The following is a 20,458-nucleotide window of genomic DNA, read 5'->3' as shown; positions in this document are numbered from 1 at the left end:
TTTGTGGCACCAGAAACACCATGTGCCCTAATCAGAGCTGTATGAGGAAGGTGACACAGATACCACTTTATTTCTTTCTTTTAAGAACAGTGGAGGTACTTCATGTCCAGGATTTATTACCTTAGAAAACCTTATTGTTTCCAGTTTGCACTTTTGGACAATCGTGTAATTTCTCTATTATTCAGAGGATGATCATATTTGTGACAGAGGTAAGAGCAGAATAAAAAAAGCATTTGTCAAGCTGTTCCAAAAATCACCGATCAATCCTTAATGAGCCTTAGACCCCTTTGTGTGAGGGGAACTGAGAAGGCACCTTACGAAAGCCCTCAGTGCAGAAAGGATTATCATTTCTCTCAGATCTTCAGATTAAGCTGAACCTGAAATTATACCATCTGTAAAATCCATGTTCAGAATAGTTTTCAACTAAATCTCTGACTAATGACTCCCAGTTACCTTCTATTGAAGCCAGATGCTGGTAGCTCTGGAGCACAAAAACCCAAAACACGGGACAGAACTCTTTCAGCAAAAATACTCCTGCACAAATATTAAAATCAGATTATTTATGAATCTTTCTGCCTCTGGTGCAAAGTTGAAAACTGATTTATATTACCTACCTTTAAGCGAATAATAATTTTATAACATGGGATTAAAAGATGAAGAAAAAAAAATAAGATTCTGTTAAAGTTTTTAGAGATGGGCAAAGACTTCAGGTACCAAGCAATAAACAGTGGAAAAATATTTGCAATCATCCATATGCATGACCTACAAGTTCCATACATAATCATTTAGGTGGGCTGAGACTTTATCTCATAACTCATCTTCTCTCTGCTGGAAAGCCTCACCTCACCTGACATTGTCCTGCTGTGTCACTGATGCCCTTTTAGCAGGAACTGTTATCAATCTGTGTCAACTGCAAAAGGTGCCATAATGGTGATATTCCAGATTACAGCTGAACTCAGTGTACTGCAGCCATGAAAATAATCACATTGATGAGGGAGATCGATTTATCAATCAAACTGGGGAAAGCCAGATTTTTTTCTTCTATATTTCTTAGCTGTACAGTGCTTAATTTCTCCTGAAATGTCTTTGATACCATCTTAAATACCTTTGGACATACTAATTCTTTTTGTTTCCTTATTGTAAGGATTTGATACCATAATATAAACTTAGCATTGTTTCTGTTCACTGAGGCACTTGTTGAACAAGTGACAAATTGCTAAGGGGCACGTGAATATATCTTGAACCAGTACCCTGGATAAATGCAGGATTACTAGTACATGGAAGTTAGAATAAGTGGCACATGACACTGGATTTTTAACACTAGCTAGATTAAAACATTCTCAAAGGATTTTCTTGAGGATAGGGTGAATTTTCCTGCAAAACTATTGTACAGAACTCTCTAATTAGAGGCTTTTACAGTGAGTTGTTATTGTCTTTCCTAATCTGTTTTAGAAAACTAAATTAATTCCTTTTTTCTATGAGTACTATTTTTTCTAGAAATCAACCAAGACTGCTACAGGATCTAGAGTAGGAAAATCTCCCAAAGCATTATTTTCTAACATTATTTTACATTGTTTGTTATGAATAAATGGGCATCAGAAGAGATTGAATTCACACCATTCTCACTGAAGGCATCAGCCCATTTCACTTCATCAGTGAACAAGCAGACTGATGTCCTGTGTCAGGCCTGGTCTGCATTTCCTCACAGGCTAAGGCTTTTTTAAGTGCAATTAAATCATTTTGATGGAGTTCAGTTACTGTGAGATAGTGTCTGTCATCCAATAAACAGCATAAAATAGAGGAAAACTGAAATTGGCTAAATACTTTGAAATTCCAGTTTGATTTAAAAATCAAACTTTTTCAGGGGTTTGTGTCTTTTTTCTCCACATTTAAATATGCATACAGTGGAATAACAACCACCACCCTACTCCCCTCCAATATTCTTTCAGTAGAAAATGAAGTGGTTCATGCCAGGCCTGCATTATTAGAAGATGATGTTTTAGAAGATATTTGTGGTTTTAGGAGTTTTCTGCATACAAGAAAGCTGTTCATAAAGACAGCAAGCTGTAATCTATAATGAAAATGTTCAATAGAAAAGGATTTGAGAAGAATATTGGAAGTGGAAAAGAGGGGACTGAGGAAATCATATTTAGATCACCAAAAGTAAAGACTGCACATCAGTGATGCCTCATGAGGCTGTGAATTGACAGCCTTGTTCCAACGTACCTTTCTGTGAAGCTGTTTTCTCTGCTTTCAAAGTGGAGCAATCTTGCATTTAGGTTATCTGTTCTCTTTGTAAATGTGTTTATAGCTGATGGCTCCACTGTTTCCTGTGGAATTACGTGACAGTCCAAATTCTCCTTCGATTTATCTCACACTCTGCTCCAGCTTAAAGCACTGTCCTACAAGCCTGCACCCTCCTCTGCTGTGCCAGAGCTTCCCTACTTATATTGTGCCTATACACTGAGCAATACATCAAAATGCATATAAAACTGATCCCTAAAGAGGAAAGTCAGCTTTATAAATCAGAAAGCAAGATATCGTCCAGGATCTGTTTACCAATGAAGGAAACAATTGAGAATGTGCAGTATTAATAAAGAAAATTCATACTAATAAAATTCAGCAATTTCCTCACAGCAAATAGTGAATGCAAAGAGCACAGAAATACAGAAGTATTAATCAGGAAAGCAAAGTACAAAGAATTAAAATTTGGAGCCTGGTTTTGCTCGTATTAAAATCAGTGGTAATAATGTTTTCATTCACTTTCATTACTTGAAAAATATTTTCCATAAAATAGAATCAGCATCTACAATACAATCTGCTGGAATTCTGTACAATTTCCTAGTACTTCTCTAGTAAACCAAAGATTTCAACTATTCAGCCACATATATGATGATATAAATATCATGATTTTTATCATTAATTTTATATCTTTTGCAGGATCATTTCTTAAACCAGCACACCCATCCAAGCCACAATCAGACAGTTTTGCCAGGCAGGTCTTCTTCCCCCCGTCATCTTTTGGCACATGGGGATATCCTGGAAATTTCCTTCTTGAAGAATGCCCAGCCTTTCTGGACTCCTTTGCCCTTCACGACTCTCAAGGGACTCTGTCAACCAGGCTCCTAAACAGGAGAAGTCCAAGGAGTCAGTTCTGCTGACCTCCCTCCCTCCTTCTGGAGAACTGAAAACTCCATCACATTGTGATTGCTGTGCAGCCTCCAACCACCACAACACCCACCAGTCCTTTTCTGTTCACAAACCTGTTCACAGGTTCAGCACAGTGCCTTCCCTACTTGGCTCCTTCACCAGATATTCCACACTCTCCAGGAACTTCCCAGACTGTTCCTCCTCCACTGTGTTGTATTTCCAGCAGACATCTGGCGAGTTGAAGGACTGGTAATTGTGAGACTTCTCCCTGGTGCTGGTAGAATATTTCACCTCCCTCTTCATCCTGGTTGGCCTACAACAGACTCCCACCATGATATCCACCTAGCTGGCCTTCCCTCTCATTCTTACTCACAAACACTTTCCCTGGCATTCAGTGCATCCAACCATGTATCCCCAGTCCATTTCATCCTATAATACAGCAGAAATGGGCTGAGACTCATTTCTGGCCCCAAACCCCTATTACTCCAGTACATGAAGTGATTGCATTTAGAGAGGAAATTATTCATATTTTATTATCCTATGCTCTGGCTTTTACAGGAGACAGTAAAAAGCAGTGGGTAACATTAGGACCTTACCCTCTGGGAATAATACCCTGAGTAGCTCATAAAACTGAGCATTCAGTCAAGTGCAGGTATGGAGGTGATGTCTTAACCTGCAACTACAACAGTGCAACTTTCCTACTTTTCTTTCCCAAACGCACAGACAACAAATGCTACAGTAAGGTTTAGTTATATAGGATGACTTCAGCTGCTCCAGCAGTTGATATATCAAAATGAAGTCTGACTCATCTACCTTTTTATTTTCCTCTGCTACTGGATCCTACTGGTTGCCTTCTACAGATCTGGAACTCACTGGATTCCAGCAGAAAGTCAACCATACTGGATAATTTTCTGATAGGTTTGTGAGTTATATCTGTTTAGCAAAGGGCCCAAAGAGCAGTGGGGCTGGCAGCAGTGATGAAGCGGAGGCAGCAGAGGTAGCAGGAGTTGCCTGAAGAGTTGAACCAGCAGAATAGAGAGAATAAGACATCTGGTTTTTCCTAAAGAGTGAGCTTGCAGATAATCTCAGCAGGCTTATATAATTTAATACACAATACATGCATTTCACCAAATGCAGATAATTCTGCTTTCCATATTCTACAGTGCTTCAAAGAAAATGAGAAAACACATACAGAATCACTTTATCAAGAAGGGAGATCTTAAAATGGATTTAGCAGGAGTGTGTTATTTAATTTATAAAATAACACAGTTATAATTTGGACATATCTCTATATAAATATATATTAAATTGGGTGTATCACAAGCATTGCATCTTTTGGCTTAATTTCTATTTGTGACAACTGTGGTCATTTCCATCTATTGGGTTTTCCCTGTCCTAAGCCATACTCAGCTACCCAGCTAGCTGAGTAAACCTCAGCTTCCAGAAAAGCTGGTCCAACTGGTTCAGCCTCCTTCCTAAAAAAATCTAAAATTAAAAAAAGTGCTATTTTGAGTTGGTATTTATCTTACCTCACTTCTGGCCATTTGTTCTTATTTTGCCTTTCTCCATTAGATTGTGTATTTCTTTAACTATTGAGCATTTTTTGCTCCTTCGGGTATTTATACACTAAGCAGGTACTGCACAATCTTTTTAGCTCTACAAAACTAATTAACCTTTTGAAACCTTTTTAAATGCTCTAAGTCTCAGTCTGGATTTCTGGATGGCAGTGACAGCCAGATGCTCTGCAGAACACTGCCCCCAGGACATCTCAGGCACAGCCACAATGCAGTCAGTCTTGTCAACCTTTCATTTCGTTTCTTTTAACATATCTTTAACCTCCTTTATTAACCTCTCACATTTCCGATTCAATTGGATGGCTTTCCTTTCTCCATGTGTGGGTTGTTGGGAGGTTATTTATTTATTTCTAATTACTGCTTTCATTTGGTCTCTGAAGAACAGCAAAGGCACTATGCAGGCTGCTCTTAGAACCATCCCCTCTGTACCCGTGCCAGGAGAATCCATGCTATTGGAATACACCTACTACTAAGAGGCATTATAAAAACTGGTGTACTCTGACAAGTCCAATCCTAGTCAGCATTATCAGGACACTGCTGCATAAACACCTACAGCAGTGGAATTCCAGCTGATTTGGGCAAACAATAATGGAAGTAAACTCTCATTGCTATGTCAGAGTTGCAGGGAGAAAGCTCAGGGTGCTGGAAGCACTGGGAGTTTGGCAGGACATGGCTGAAACTCATTGTCCACTGCTCTGATTCCCCCACACCCCGTGTTTCCAGGGAAACAGCACAAGGAGAGAACATCAGGTGGTTAAACTGGAGGGGCCAGGCTTTCCTGAGGGAGGTGTAACACACGTGTGACATCCCATCAGGATACTCTAGGAAATCAATTTAGTCACAAGCTTTCTCCTTGTAACCAATGCACTGAAGGATTCTTGCTTCTAATTTTATGCAAAACTCTGTTAAACTATTCTCAATAATTTATCTCTACTGATGATAAATAGTTTGGGGTTGGTTCCTATTTGTAAAGTAAGATATGACCAAATCAGTAAATAATGAGAAAAAGTACACAGAGAATGTGTGGACTGTGTATTGAAAACAAGTTGTTTCAATCAGTTCAATAACGGAAAGAAAGGACGGTATCAAGCTCAAATATCTAAAAAATAAGTGACAGCAGTTAGAGAACTGAATTAATTGGAGTAGGGGAGTTATTCATTGTCTGCTAATTTTGAAGTATAATCAGGGGACACTGTCATTGGTTGACAAGTTAAAAGTTTAACTGAGCGTATTAATAGCTTTAAAAAAATGCATTTTGATACTCAAAAATCTTTCAAAAATGCAGGGTTACGTATTCAATCTTGGCAGCACACAATAAAAAAAAAAAGCCCTAAAAGCAGTAAAACCACAGAAACAAATGCAAATTACTACATCTCTGCAAGTGTATAGGACCTGTTTAATATCTGTGCCTTGCATTGTCCAAGACTAGCTCCAAGGACAATAGTGATATATAGGATAAGCTTATCCAAGGATTTAGTCTTTCAGCATGAAGAAAAAGGGAAATTCCCTGTTAAAGCAGAGTACAGAAAATTAAATATCAGTAAAAATACTCCTGAAAATATCAGTAGTAGGTCAGACTGAACAGTAACTTTTTAATATCATTTAGAAATATGCTAAACAGTTTAAGTTTCTGACCAGCTACTACTCATCCTGCTATCTCCTTACACTGAAGGAATTGTCCATCAGATCCTCCTCCTGCCACCTTTAATCAGCTGTTTGTTCAGGACAAGCCTTCCTTCCCAGCTGTGGTAGGAGGAAGCCACAGCAGCCCAGCTGCTCTCAGAAAAAGGTTTTCCAAAGTGTCAAAATGTTTTCAGCTTCTGGATTCATCTCCCTGCATACTCCCTCATTCCTTAAAAAAAACCAAAAAACAACAACAAACCACCAAACCAACAACCAACAGACACAAGTTATCAACTTGCCAAGGCATGACTTGCCTTCCTAAGACCCTTATCTGTTCCTGGTGTGTATTTCTTCATGTGTCTGCATATTCTATCCTAGGTCACCAGGCTCTCCAGTTCTGTGACCTGGGCATTAGACTAACAACCAAAGATACTCTTGAATAAGCCAAATTGCAAGTAACATGATGTTAACAGTAATACCTTCAACATAATTAAGTATTTACTGTTCACCTTGCAAAGCTTTTCAAAAACAGGTACTTGGGATTTTCAGATTTCATACAGGACTTTGCCAGCTGTAGCATTTGACTGTTTTGGTTTGTCTTTGCTACTAATCCCGTCAAACCACATAGGGCTTTTGGTATTTAAGATCACTTCCAGTTTTCTTGTTTCATGCCACACAATTTTCTTTGCTAAAGCTTGTCAAATGTTCTATGAGTTCTTCTCTTCCCAATGTTTAAACTAGATAGTTTTAGTGAGTGAATGTTATAGGAGAGACTTGGTCACTGGCCAGTAAGAACAAGTGCTGTGGCATTTCAGGAGTAAAATTTCAGCTCAGCCTTTTGTTTTCTTGCTCTCTGAGCTGTGAGGTAACAACCCCACCAGGTAACAGTGACCAGAAAAATTCTCTTCAGCCTCCATTTCAGGATGCAGCACCTGCATCACTGGCAGAAGAGTTATTTCAGGTGTCTGCTCTTCTCAGCCAGGGAGCCTTTTAAATTCACACATTAGCAATAAGATATGTGAATATATTTCCATTAGTTATGTTTTCTAGATTATCAAACAAAGCCAGTTGTCTTCTGAGTCAGGGAGGATTCTGGACACACCAAAAAGGAGGTACTGGGAACACATACTGATGAAATGTTCTAACACCATAAAAGGGTTTTGGATTGCCAACCCAACGATACAATACAGAAAGCTGAGGTGTCTGTCAAATTACACTTGTATTACTAGGGGTAAAAAAAAATATAGAAGATTATGTTTACCTAAAATATGGACTTGTAATAATGGAAGAAAGTTCTGAAAAATCCACCACCACCAAAACTCCTCTGAAGCTGTTTAAACAGCAAGGATCCTCCTCTGTTCCAGCATTTCTGCTTGTTTTTAAAGCTAATTGGACTCCACTACTCTCTCCAGGGCTGGTGTACCACAGAGAGTTGTTACAGTTTATACAGTTCCAAAAATAGCCCAAAGTGGCTTTTTTTCCAGACCAGGGTGGAATTTTTTTTTTTTTTTTTTTTTTTTTTTTTTTGTATTGACATGTTCCTATTCACTGTGATTTTTAAGTAGACAACAGACTACTCACATGAGAGATGATATCAACACTTCTCTACTCTCTGGGTGGGCTCAAGGTTTCTAAACACAACCCACCTCAGTCTTTTCATGGCAGTGACACCTCACCTCGTCTGGAGTTGTGAATACAGCCACTCACAGAGACCAGAGCCAGAGTTACATCATCCTCCAGGCATTTGTCACAGGGGGACTTAAGCCATTCCCTGGTTACCAAAATACACTGGGAAGTTTAGTCACCTAATTCAGACAAGTCTGACAACCAGCTCTGGATACCAAAGCAGACAAACAGCACTCAGTAGGTCCCTTGTAGGAATGCTGCATGAATCCAGTATTACTTTCATGCCATTTTTTCCAAAACAGGTAAAAGTCTTCATGTTGTTGTCTCCCTGAATTTCTTCCTATCAATCTCTTTTAATTAAGCCCATTGCTCTACAAAAATACTTCTTTATCTTTAGGTTTCAATACCCCTTTGTCTTAGGAAATAGTCTATTGACATTACATAGATAAGCCTCACAGCACACTTTTTACAGGCTTTTACAACCTGATCCTGGCATCTTCATCCAATCATACAATGACATTAGATGAGTCTATTTTTTATATTCCATAGTGTGACACGTTATCATATTTGTGACTTTTTTTTTAATTGGAGGAAATAATTTAGTAAAATACAGCCAGAATTATTTGCATATAAAGTTACTGTTAGTGTCTGAAGTTACATGGAATATAAAGTTCAGGGTATGGTAATAAGTCCAAAACATGGAAAACTGCTTTCCCACGTGTTCTATGTGAGGATCTCCATATGAGAAGTGCACAATTAGAGTGAACAATGCGACCAAAAATAAGCCTTCAGACTTGAAAGACTAGTAAAAAGAACTGCAGATTGGGAGTTGATGGATCATTTTGTATTATGTATATTTGTTATTTTACTGCTGGTTCCATATTTTAGAAGATGCATGCCTGGATACAAGTCTTCAGGCTGAAATTGTGATATAACACTGTATCAAGGCAAACTTTGACAAGGGACTATATATCTATTGCTTTCTTAAGTGAAAAAAAAAGGCAAGGTTAGAATTCCATTTGCAGTGCTGAAAGATTACAACATGAATGCTGAAGTCATCCAGGCTCTGCTCCCACACAAACCTCACTATGAAAAATCTGGAAATGGAAAAGCTTCATAGGAAACTGAGAGCACCTGAACACTTCAGGTCAATCTTTTTCTCAGATTCCCAAGAGACTTAATTTGTCAGAAAGACCTTTGCTGACATGGTTTTTACCACTGCTAATCACAGGTGCTAAAAAGGATCTGGACACACGAAGCACAATTTCCCCTCTGTCCTCACTGTTATTCTTAGTGCTGCAGGAAAAGAGCTGCCTGCCAGAAAGGAGGTTTAATACACTGTATTACTCAAAAAGCTGAAGTATCAGGAATGGTAAATAAGCTCCTTAAGTATTTGGCTTCAGGGGGAAAAAAAGAAAAAGAAGAAAAAAATGTTAACAATGTTGTTTACTTGATAAAAAATTTCCTGTGAGAAACAGGATTTCTGTTCAAAATGCATACAGTTAGCATATGAGAAGGCTTCCCACTTATTACTGGATAATTGAGAGGTTCCTTTATGACCCCAGCAATAAGTTGCACGAGGCCAACTGCAGGTTGAACTGCTGCTGCATTGTCTTTTTTCACCTGCACCTCCTTTTTAACAAGATGCTGTACTAAAAAAAATAGCCTCAAAAAGCCTAAAATGTCAATTTTCCATTCCTTTTCAATGGCTGTAAGAAAAAGAATAAAAATTGTTCATTACCTGCAAGTAGTTTTCCTTTAACATCCATATTTATCAAATTACAAACTGGTATAATTGTTAGACCTTTACAACCTTTACTTGGTGTCTCCTGCACAATGTGGATCTGTTGCAACTCCTGACCTCATGAATTCTCAAGCACACATTCATGTGAAACTCATTTCATTATTTACTTTATTATTGCATCTTTGAAGAGTGTTTCTAATAGTCTGAAACCCTGTTCCAGCTGTGAACTGTAGAAGAAAATTGAAAGCCATCCATAAGAATGTAAAGCAGGCCTGACCCCCAGAACTGAGTGCACAAACAAACTGCAAGGATCCTTCTCAGGGTGAGAGGCAGGAGCACTAAGATTAGAGAATACGGATTATTTAACATTCTCTAGCACACATTAATTGCAGAAGAAATTTAAATAAAGATGAGACACTTAGATATTAATGGGTAGCTCCTCCTAAGTGCAGGATGCAACATGTAAGAAGGCAAAAAAAAAAGATCACTTGATAATCTGACATTATGAAAGGCCAGAGATGACATCTTAATATCTAATAAAAGACAGAATGGGTCAATCAGCTGCTAAGGACCATGAAAACTAATTTATTTGATAGAACAGAGAAGAAATCAGCATGGGGATATAAAAACTGAAGGCAACCTCCTCAGAGTGCTGGTCAGGAATAATAATCTTGCAATAAATCAACAGCATTCCAAAGGTACTTTCAAACCAATTTTGCCACTGTGTCAAAAGCAGAAGCAGCAGCTGTTACCCAGCTGAGTCATGCTACCCAGGTATGGTGCATGGAAAGATCCAGCTCTATTTATTATGCTGTGTAGGAAAAAACCTCCAAAGACACTGTGGAAATGAAACCAGACCCAGACCACATTTGCAGATAACCCTAAATAAGCAGGAAAAATGTTGTGACAGAGTGACAGAAGAAAGCTCACAAGGTGGAGGAAAAAAAAAAAGCATTACAGTTTTCACTATCTTACTCTTTAGTAAGCAGCTAAATATCACATGTTAAACGGACAAGGCAAAATACTGGTTTGTCCAGGTCTACAAACTGCCAGTTTAGGTGATTTTGGGCCTGCAAGGGATGTTTACCAGAATAAAGCATAGCAGGAGAAAGACAAAAGCCCCAGAAAAATTCTGCCTTCCCCTTTTGTCATTTGTTTTCAGGACTATAAAGTTTAACTTGTCACTTAAAATTACACTCAAAGGAAAAGTTGTCCAGGCAACTGATAGTTAGGGCATTATTTTCATTCTCCCTTATGCACATCAGTGTCACCACAGCGATGTCACCCTGAGCAGACCTCCTGAGTCAGCCACAATCAGAACCACCATGTGCACAACTGAGCCTTCCCCTCATTTTTTACCATATTTGTCAATCATTATTTTAATGCATCTTCAGTAAAGGCAGAGCTCGTGCATAGCATTTACCCACTTCTGTCAGCAGGATCACTGAGGGGATCGTATTCCTACAGATCATTTCTCAGCTTTCACAGTTTAGAAACCAGCCAGATTTTTACACGCTCTCTCAAGCAGTAAGTTATGTTTGGCAGTGGACTAGTTTTTATTTAACAGTTCTCTTCACCATAGATACTACACCAGGAAGCATTTTAGACTCTGCAACACTATCATTTGTAGGGCTTTCCTCAGGAGTGGCAGTCTCGGTGCTGCAGTTCTGGTGATGTACCAATGTAGGTACCAATGTTGGTCCTGTATGGAGCTGCATCCATAAGGATTTTTCAGACTATATTGATTTTCTTCCCTTTGACCTAGTTCTTTTCGATTTTTAAATCTGAAGAGCAAGGCAGACAAAGTCTACAGAATTGCAAGAAACCAACTAACTCCTAGTCAGGGTCTAGATATAAAAAAGACATGCTGTTCCTAGGATATCTCTAAATGAAGAGAAAGAATTAGGGGCAATGCTTCTCTCATGGCAAGAGGAGGTTACTAAACAAAAATCAGATCTGCAAATCTGTTACAATAGAAGGGACTAATGTCAAGACAAGAATCTCCAGATAATGAAGTGCAAGTCCACATGTAGGACAGTGGAATGGTTCCCCAGAATAGCACAGAGAAGAAAATGGAAATGCAGTTTACAAGCTGTAAAATCACACCAGAACATAAGAACAGGGAAATATTATATATGTGATAAGCTATACCAACAAAAAAGGGCCAATTCAAACAGTGTCAACAAGGACTTTTGGAAATATCTTTGCAAAAATCATCTAAGCAAGAATTCCATACTCACAGAACGGCCACATGGAGACAATGAGGGAGGTACAAAAGAAAGATCTAAGCAAACTCAAAGCTACTAAAATTAGGTAACAACTTTTTTTTCTTAAAATAAATTTCCCTGGCCTGATATTTCTCATGACCTTCTATTACTGCTTCTCGAACTCATCACTTAGCTCCTTTCTAATAAGAAAAATCTTTGTAAAAGATTTAGTACTCATAATGCATATTTAATTTACAGCAAAATTCAAGTATTTCTGAAAAGTGTTATCAGGCTTAGGTTGGTTCAAGAACAACAGTTAAGGCTGATTAGTAACCCTCTTCCAGAGAGGACTGCCCAAACCAGATCATCAGACCTGGCTGAAAGGTCCCCTTCTGTAATCTTACTGAGATCCCATTAGAAATAGAATATAAATATAAAAATGTCTTGGAACAATTTCCTCCTCAACACCACTTACACAACACACCTGCTGTGACAGAACAAGGACTCCGGAGTTCTGGAATACTCCAGGAGCTGATACTGGTGGACAAGATTTCTACATGTTTACAGCTGAAGGTGTGTAAAGCACTACAAGAGAAGTAGCATCATTTTAAGGTTAACTTCCCAATTTTACAGCATAGATTTTAATTCTTCCTGAAAGGCAGCTGTTTTCAAACATAAATACACACACCATGGCTTCTCTTAAGCAGCACATTTTACAAGGCTGTCAAAAAAAATAAGATCAAGTGAAACCCTATGAAGTTTAACTCAGGCAACCTCAAAGTGATAGCAAACACACATTTGCATATGCAGAAGTATTTATATGTGAGCCATAGTTACTGTACTTGCCTGCTGTGAAAATCAGAGGGGAACAGCAGTAAAGGGTATTAAACAGGAACAGCTGTTCTTTGGGCAGGGCAAATTGGCCATATATCCAAAACCAGTCAAAGACCATTTTAAATTTTAACTTGATAACGGTTTCATTCTAATCCAAAACCAAATTTTATTACTTTTTAAAATTAATTTAATCCCAAATTCTGATTGAAAATCCTGGAAAAAAAGGGGAAAAAAAATCTTACTTACTACTATTTGAACTCCAAACATGGTGTCCAAATGAACCATCCCTGTAGACCAGGGTGTCACTACTGCCTACCTTTAAATGGTGTTTTAAGGAACACTAAACCAGGTAAACATTTAGCTAAAAGGCACCAAAAAATAATAAATCAGCACCTCCATTTCCCAACAGTAACATTCAATAACTCCTTCTGTCTAGTGGAGAAAACTATCCAAATAAAGGAATCATAGCTTTTGGCTTTTTCCTGAAGATTGAGCGTGAGGGGAAGGAAATAAAGGGCTGGGAACTCAGAGATTATTGCCTTGGGAGGGAAGGAAGGGGAGAAAAAAGGCCAAGTACTGGTGAGGGGGAAAGGAAGAGAAGGCAAGGAAACAAGGAGCAGAAGGTTCACTTACTGTTTGGTTATCTTCATACAGCTTCAAGTCATACCCACTCAGCTCCACACAGAAAATTATTGCTGTAACCCCCTCGAAACAGTGGATCCATTTTTTGCGCTCGGATCTCTGTCCACCCACATCCACCATTTTGAAAGTCAGCTCTTTGAAGGTGAACTTATTTTCTACAATCCCCGTGGTCATGTCCCGAGACCTCAGAATGTCTTCCACGGTGGGGATGTAGTCCAGCGCCGCGATGCGCTCCAGGTCGTTCAGGTAGTAGGCGGCGTTGTCCTCCAGGTGGTACTCGTTGGAGCGGCAGAAACACTCCTGCACGCCGGGGTCTGCCCACAGCCGCTTCATCACCCCCAGCAGCTCCGGGGTGATCTCACCCTTGCTCTCAGCCGGGCCCGTCAGGGCAAAGAGCTGCACGGCGTCATACGCTCTGTCGGGATTGTGGAATTCTATCTTAAGGGTGGCCAGAGCCCGGATGATCCGTGTGAGAGAGTCAATCGCGTTGTAGATAATCAGAGGTTTGTATTCCTTACAGGCCTCCAAGTTAAAGCCGCCACTGTGAATGATTTTCATCTGCTTTACGATCGTGCTCTTCCCAGAATTGCTGGTACCCAGGAGGAGGAGTTTGATCTCCCTTCGCTGTCGCTGGCTTTCAGAGCGCAGGTGGCGGTCGATCCTCCGGGACCGCCGCGCTGCCTCTTTCTCCTCAGAGCTTTGCCGACATCCCATGGTACAGCAGGCAGGTATGGAAGGGAAGGGCTGGAGATTGGCTCACTCTCTTTGCCTCTCTGAACAAAGACCTGCAGTGTCTTTCAGTTCTCGTGCCACGTACACCGTGAACAGGAGAAAAGGTCACTTCCCAGAACCTGTTGGTCCACGGTGCCTCCAGCCACCTAATTCAGGGCCAGCAGGGGGGCAAAGACATGGAGATATGCAACCACAGAAATAGTCTCTTCAGTAGATCTCATGGCACTCCCCTTGCCAGTGCATAAACTGGGGCACATTCCTGTTAATGACGGGGCTCTTCCCTCTGCCACAGTTTGTCCAGAACCATCAAATACCCCTTTCTGTTCTGCATAATTGTTTGGCTGCCTTCTGCCTAAAGGTAGGGAGCCACACTGTCACCTTCTCTGCTCTAGCCCTTGTCCTCTGATCGTATTCTCTGGTTGCTGTGGTGATGCTGTGAGACAAAGCCGAAGCTCTTTTCACTGGTCCTGTACTTGTTTTGTTTCTCTTTCCCCACTTCTTCAGCTCTGTAAATCCGTGCTTTCCACCTGCCAAACAATGGGAAAAGAAATGAATGAAATGAGAGACTCCAGTCCTTGCAGCAAGCCACTCACTTTCTCCTTTTCTAGACTTCTAAACCTGTCATTATGTCAAGCAGGTGGAAAAATAGGTAAGGAAAAGCAAATATCTAAAATTATAGTAAAAACACAGGGCCAGCTGAGGCTTGCAGACCTAAGAAATGTGGTTTCTGAACAACAGTAAACCAAATCTCCCTTTCAGCCTTCTGTGTTTTATTATCTAAACCTACATGAAAACAAACAGTGCTGAGCTGTGCCCCAATTTCTCCCTCAGCAAGAGCTTATGGCAGTGCTTTTCCTGCACAGTCCTGTTCCAACTGGTTTTTCTGAAGTAGAAAACAAAACAGATTCACAACTACTTTTCACAGTCTCTCTATTTATATCAATATCTTGTACTGGACAGATGTCCTCCTGAGTTTTCTTTCATCTTCTTTATTTGCACTGAACATTTAAATAACTAAATTAGGAAGCAAAGCAAGCTGATTAACTTTGCTTCATGATTTTGTAAAAGAAAGAGTTACTGATCTTTGCAGAATACAGTAACAGATCTTTTTTTCCCCTTGGAGAGCACATTGTTCAACACACTACCTGCATCCTGCTTCATCAATAAAGAGATCCTCTACTACAGTAAACTTTGGAAGCTCCTTTCCATAGCCAAGCTAAGTGTTATTAAGCCTTCTCTCTTCCATTTTCAATACAGGAAATTCTGAGATACAGGAAAAGTGAACAGTGACTACAAGGTGAATTCTTCATACAAAAGCACAGGAAACTCCATCCCAGGCAAGGCTGACAAGCTTTTCAGTGACTGTTAGAGCAATTATTCCTTCCCAAATTAGGGGTTAAGCCTGCTAGTTGGAACTCTGCAGAAGGCAACAGCAGGAAGCAGTTACCTCTCACAGAGGGAAAACACATAATAAATAACTGATTGGGGGTAATCTGCTTCTTTTCTAGGAAGGACTTGCTGCTCCCCCCAAGCTCTGAGCACAGTGGGCAGCAGAGTCGCAGATGTCGCGGCTTCCTCACTGACTGTGGGCCCTGCCCACTTTGGCACCTCTCTTGCTCTCTGGTTTTTTGTGTCCAGAGGGTCTCCAGGGAGCATTTTTACAAACTAAAATACATTGAGACACTCTCAGAGGTTGGCTTAAGACAAGTTTCAAAGTCAACTAGAGAAATAAAATTCCTACTACACTTTAATAAGCCTAAGTCTCTCAAATGCCATTTTCAAAGTTGCCCTAAAAGCCTTTAGAAGTTTTTCCTGCTTGAACTTATCAGCATTTCGATGTAGATGTGACAATGCAGTAAAATACGTATTCCACACTAGGAGGAGAAGGACAGAATGATCCAAGCCAGATGTTGAACCCCTTCCTTTTGTGAGAGAGGAAATTAAACTACAACTGCTTGCAACCTCATGTACCTAACTGCCTAATTAACTCTGACAATCTTACTCTGAGTTGTTCTAGTTATCCAGTCAGCACGTGGAGTCACCTCTACATGACAGTTTGAAGTGCTGATCTGTGGTCTTTGCCTGTATGGACCACACTACAGGAACAATTTTGAGTGTCTTAAATTTAAAGACACATAAATCCCTTGCCTCAAATGCACCATGTACTGCTATCACCTGGTCTAAAATTCTACAAGAGAGTCTTAATATCAGCTGTCTTCTTCTTACTTCTCTTTGCAAGCCAGAAGGCCATTAGCACAAGAAGAACAGATTAAGCAGCGGAAAATTAAAATAATGGTATATACACATTACTAGAATGGTAATTAGCACAACTTTACTTACTCTGTAAGTAAGTAAAGAAAGGAAAATTCTCCCAAATGAGAAGTTGTGCTTTCTTTAAATAATTGACTTTTTTCAATGGTCACAAAATACGAAAAATTAAGAGCTGAGGAAGCTGTTTCTTAATGTAACTTTCCAGCCACACAGACAGAATGAAATTACTGTATTAGATATCAGGCCAGATTCTTATTTTACTTATATAAAAATTAGAGTTGGTTCCATTAATCATGCTCATTCTAACATGTTCAGAACATTTCAAACTGGTTTTCCTTTAAGTCCTCATCATTGGAGGCTTCATTTTCATATCATTGATAAAACCACTTGTTGAATTCTTTATGAAATTATCTGTGCACCTCTGTGATTACAGATGAAAAACTTTGCCAGAAGCACAAATAGGACTCCCTCTCCTTTGTTCTAGTTGCATCCTGAACAAAAGGGGCTTGCTAGCAACAAGCAGCAAGAGGACAAATTCCTTCCAAAATGCACCAGTACTTAGGATAAATCTGGAGATTTTATGCCTTTATGGGACAAGCAGATCTTTTTTAAACTTCATGTTATTGGCCTCAAAATGCTTATAACAAATGGTTTGGTAGAAAGACACTTTCAAGGCAAAATTATCCTTTTCATTCAGTTCATACATTGTATAGAGTATTTCCTACTGCAGATTTCCACAACACACTCACATGCATCATTCATGTCCCATGATGTTTTACATCTCAACTACTCTGTTTGCCATCATTAACACGTTTAACACAGAAAAAGAGGGAGTAGGATCTCCTTATTGCAGGAAAGACCAGGAGTATGTAAACATGAGTTCTACACTCTTGAATTTCCTTTTTTTTAGCTTCTAGTCATTCCTATTGCACACAGTGCAATGATATTTGGTTATCACTATTTCAAGTAGTAATATGAGGTGATCACATTGCTTTGTAAAGCAGAGTAGTAGACACTATTTTCAAATAGTCACTACAGTAAGAAAGTTTGATTCATTTGAATAAGTTTTCCCATGGACAGTGAAAAGATCCTTCACAGTCACAGTCATTACCTTTTAAAATTCAGGAAGATAATAATTCCACAAACTATTACATTACTAGAGTTTACTATCCTGGCTACATACAGATGAACTTCCTCTCACCAGGTTTACTTTTTCTTGGAATACACTCAGAAAATGAGACTGTCTAGAATTTGTTCTGATTCTGATTTCATGTTAAATATGCAAGTGTTTCATGGCTGTAAGCTTCTAATTAGTTAAGAGTCTTTTCAGTTACTCTAATGGAAAGCCCTGTTCCTCCTTTCACTGTGCACACTTGTCTAAAGCTTGTTTAAAGAAATCTCATTATTTGAATGACCAGATTATACTGTAAATGTGTATCTAAACTAATACATCTGCCTTCTGCTGACAACTGAAGCTGCTCAAAATGTTAAGAAAACGTACTTGTTAAATCCCATGACATAGATGGGCTGTCTTGTGATTAAAATGGGTTGTTTTTCCCCCAAGATAAAATCAACATGCCCCCAGTCCTGAGCTAACAGTGATTATTTCCATTATCAAAGGAGTAGGGAATGCTACATGGGTAATTTCTGGAGTGGGAAGGATGCTTGAACAAAATGCTGCACTGGTTATTATATCAAACTGTTGAAGCCCGTTTACCTGAGCAGGCTGTTTAATGCCAGCACGTTCCTCTGGCCACCCGTTCATAGCCAATAAAACCAGTCTTTATTGTTGCTTTCTGCTCAAGGCTTGCTCTTTGCCCCCACCCATCACTCCTGATCCCTCTGATCTGTGTGTAATCATAAGCACACACCTCTTTTCTCATCGTGTTCCCGAGTAACAGCAGCCAGGGGAGGGGAGGGATGGGGAAGGGGAATGACACACCACCACAATTCAGTTGTAAACATTTCCATAAGGAAAGATCCAAGTATTGTCTCTGGATGCATTAAGCTACTGACATGTCATCGTGGAACGCAGAGTTACAGAATCTGCCTTGAGAGATGTTTCCCCCCGATCCTGTAGAAAGGAGCTGGTTCCCAGGCCAAGAATAAAGCCAAGGGCTGTGACTGTCACAGGCAGCACAGCACTGTGCATACTGTGTGCTGCTGGCAGCAGGAATTTCAGCTGGAATTGTCGGCACAAAGCTGTATTATCCCTCAAATGCCAGTGGTACCAGTAGTCTGATAATTTAGCTTCATGACCACCAGCCCACACACACACACAGAGCTTTGGGAGCCTAATCTTATTTGGGTCTTTACCATATTTTCATCCCAGTAGCCAGATGATACATATAATTTTTTCCCCAGTAGTACTAATTTAAGAAAACAAAGTGAAGTTGAAAAGGTTGCAGCAAGCTTTCCACAGCAGATTTGGTTACAGTTGCTGGCAATCTTTGCTAATTCAGTATTACAGAACATGCACTATAAGAGGAAGAAAGCAAAACCTTACCCAAGCTGTACTTTCCCAGCTCATTGATTCTGATCACTTCTTTCTCCTTACTTATCCCAGAGTTTAAAGGTGTTGGACCCGCCTGTTCAAACACGTGCCCGTGTAAAAGCAAAGGCAAATCAATGTAGGCAGAAGTGGCACAGGACACGTCTCAGACTTACAAGTGAAAGCCAAGCTACTGTAATCAGACCCTAATGACTGTACACATCCACTGAGGATTCCTGTACTTTAACAAAACCTTATTTCTGCAGATTTAAACTTTCAGTCACTTCTTGTGCTATTAACCAAAGAGAAGGCACAAGGGACTGTGATATATCAGGAAATACCCAAGGTAGTTTACCAAGGAAGAAGTCAAGTGCCCTACTAAGCAGGCTTTTCTGGTTGGGTTTTTTCTGAGGGAGAAGGAGGAACTGAGGCTTAAAAGGAATAGGAAAATTGGTCCAGATTTTTGAATCCAGGAGAGCAGCCAGAAGGAATCCCAGACATTCATGCATTAGAAATACAAGGTTGAAATAAATTCACAGAAATTAGTTTACTGTTTAATGCATGGTGATTAAAGCCCATTTATTACAGAATAAGGTTGTTTTAGAACTGGCCACAGACATTACTGACATTCTCTTTAGACAATCATTGAAATTTGAAAGACAAGGAAGGAAAAATAAAGCATTAATACCCAAAACACCTGATAGGTATTTAAATCATGATCTGTTTTAGCAACTCAACCAATACATCACAGTGATTGATTCTTGAACACCAATTCTGTTCTGAACTGTGTTGCTGAAAACCCAGAGCAGTGCCAGGACTGCCCAGGGAGCTGCCAGTGCTTCCCAGTAGTTTCACTGAGCCCAGACTCTGCCACAGCAGCCAGTTTAGAGGTGACCTTTGGACTCCCCTAAAGAAGCATTACAAGAACAAGAATATTACAGAGGGTCTAACAGTGGGTGTGCAAAAATCCTGGCTGCTGGACAAGGGCGAGAAGAACCAACACCCAGAACATCTGCTTTAGGGACACACAAACATCAGACTCGTTTAAAAATGTGTAGTAAAGCACCAAACAAAATGCAGTACCCAGTGAGTGCTGTGTAAGCACCTCGGGGGATGACAGTGGTGCAGGTTATGTCTTCATTAGAGTCGCTGTTTAGCTTTCATCATAACCCTTATGTGGGTGATTCAAGAGCTGACTCCCATACCACAGGGCTGCTGTTTCATCGATCTTACAGAACCTAAGGAGATTATTTTATTACATAAAGAAAAGCACTGGTAAACATTGGGTTTGGTCATGAATATGGTGGCAAATTTCACATCATCATTCAACCTTATTGCACACTACTTAGGAAAGATAAGGACATTTTAGTAGTTATAGCAAAACAAAGTTAAAGAAGGACTTGAAACAGGGTAACAGTGCAGCCTTGTAAAAGAAAGTTTCTCATCCTGTGTATAAAAGGTCACATAACAGAGCAAAACCATGCTTGTTTTAGGCTGTTCCAGTGACAGGTACAAGCTAATCAGAATCTCTGTAGCGAGAACATGAGAGCCTGGTACAGATAAG

The 20,458-nt window shown here is 39.7% G+C and overlaps 2 protein-coding genes across 4 annotated transcripts in view; one reads left to right on the top strand and one right to left on the bottom strand.

The window, feature by feature from the left end:
• Positions 1 to 20,458, top strand: part of RSPH14 (radial spoke head 14 homolog) — a 76,334-nt gene that overhangs the window by 25,039 nt on the left and 30,837 nt on the right. The window lies entirely within an intron of this gene.
• Positions 1 to 20,458, bottom strand: part of GNAZ (G protein subunit alpha z) — a 52,677-nt gene that overhangs the window by 17,645 nt on the left and 14,574 nt on the right. For both annotated transcript variants that reach the window (XM_027661544.1, XM_027661543.1), the window contains one exon: positions 13,392 to 14,659. In XM_027661544.1, coding sequence (XP_027517345.1) covers positions 13,392 to 14,114 — 723 coding nt within the window. In that variant the 5' untranslated portion in view covers positions 14,115 to 14,659. The remainder of the gene's footprint in view (positions 1 to 13,391; positions 14,660 to 20,458) is intronic.

Source organism: Corapipo altera, unplaced genomic scaffold (genome assembly GCF_003945725.1).
Source record: "Corapipo altera isolate COAL_440 unplaced genomic scaffold, ASM394572v1 150, whole genome shotgun sequence".
Lineage (NCBI taxonomy): Eukaryota > Metazoa > Chordata > Aves > Passeriformes > Pipridae > Corapipo > Corapipo altera.
The sequence above is the reverse complement of the archived record's forward strand: the minus strand, read 5'-3'. Positions and strand labels throughout refer to the sequence as shown.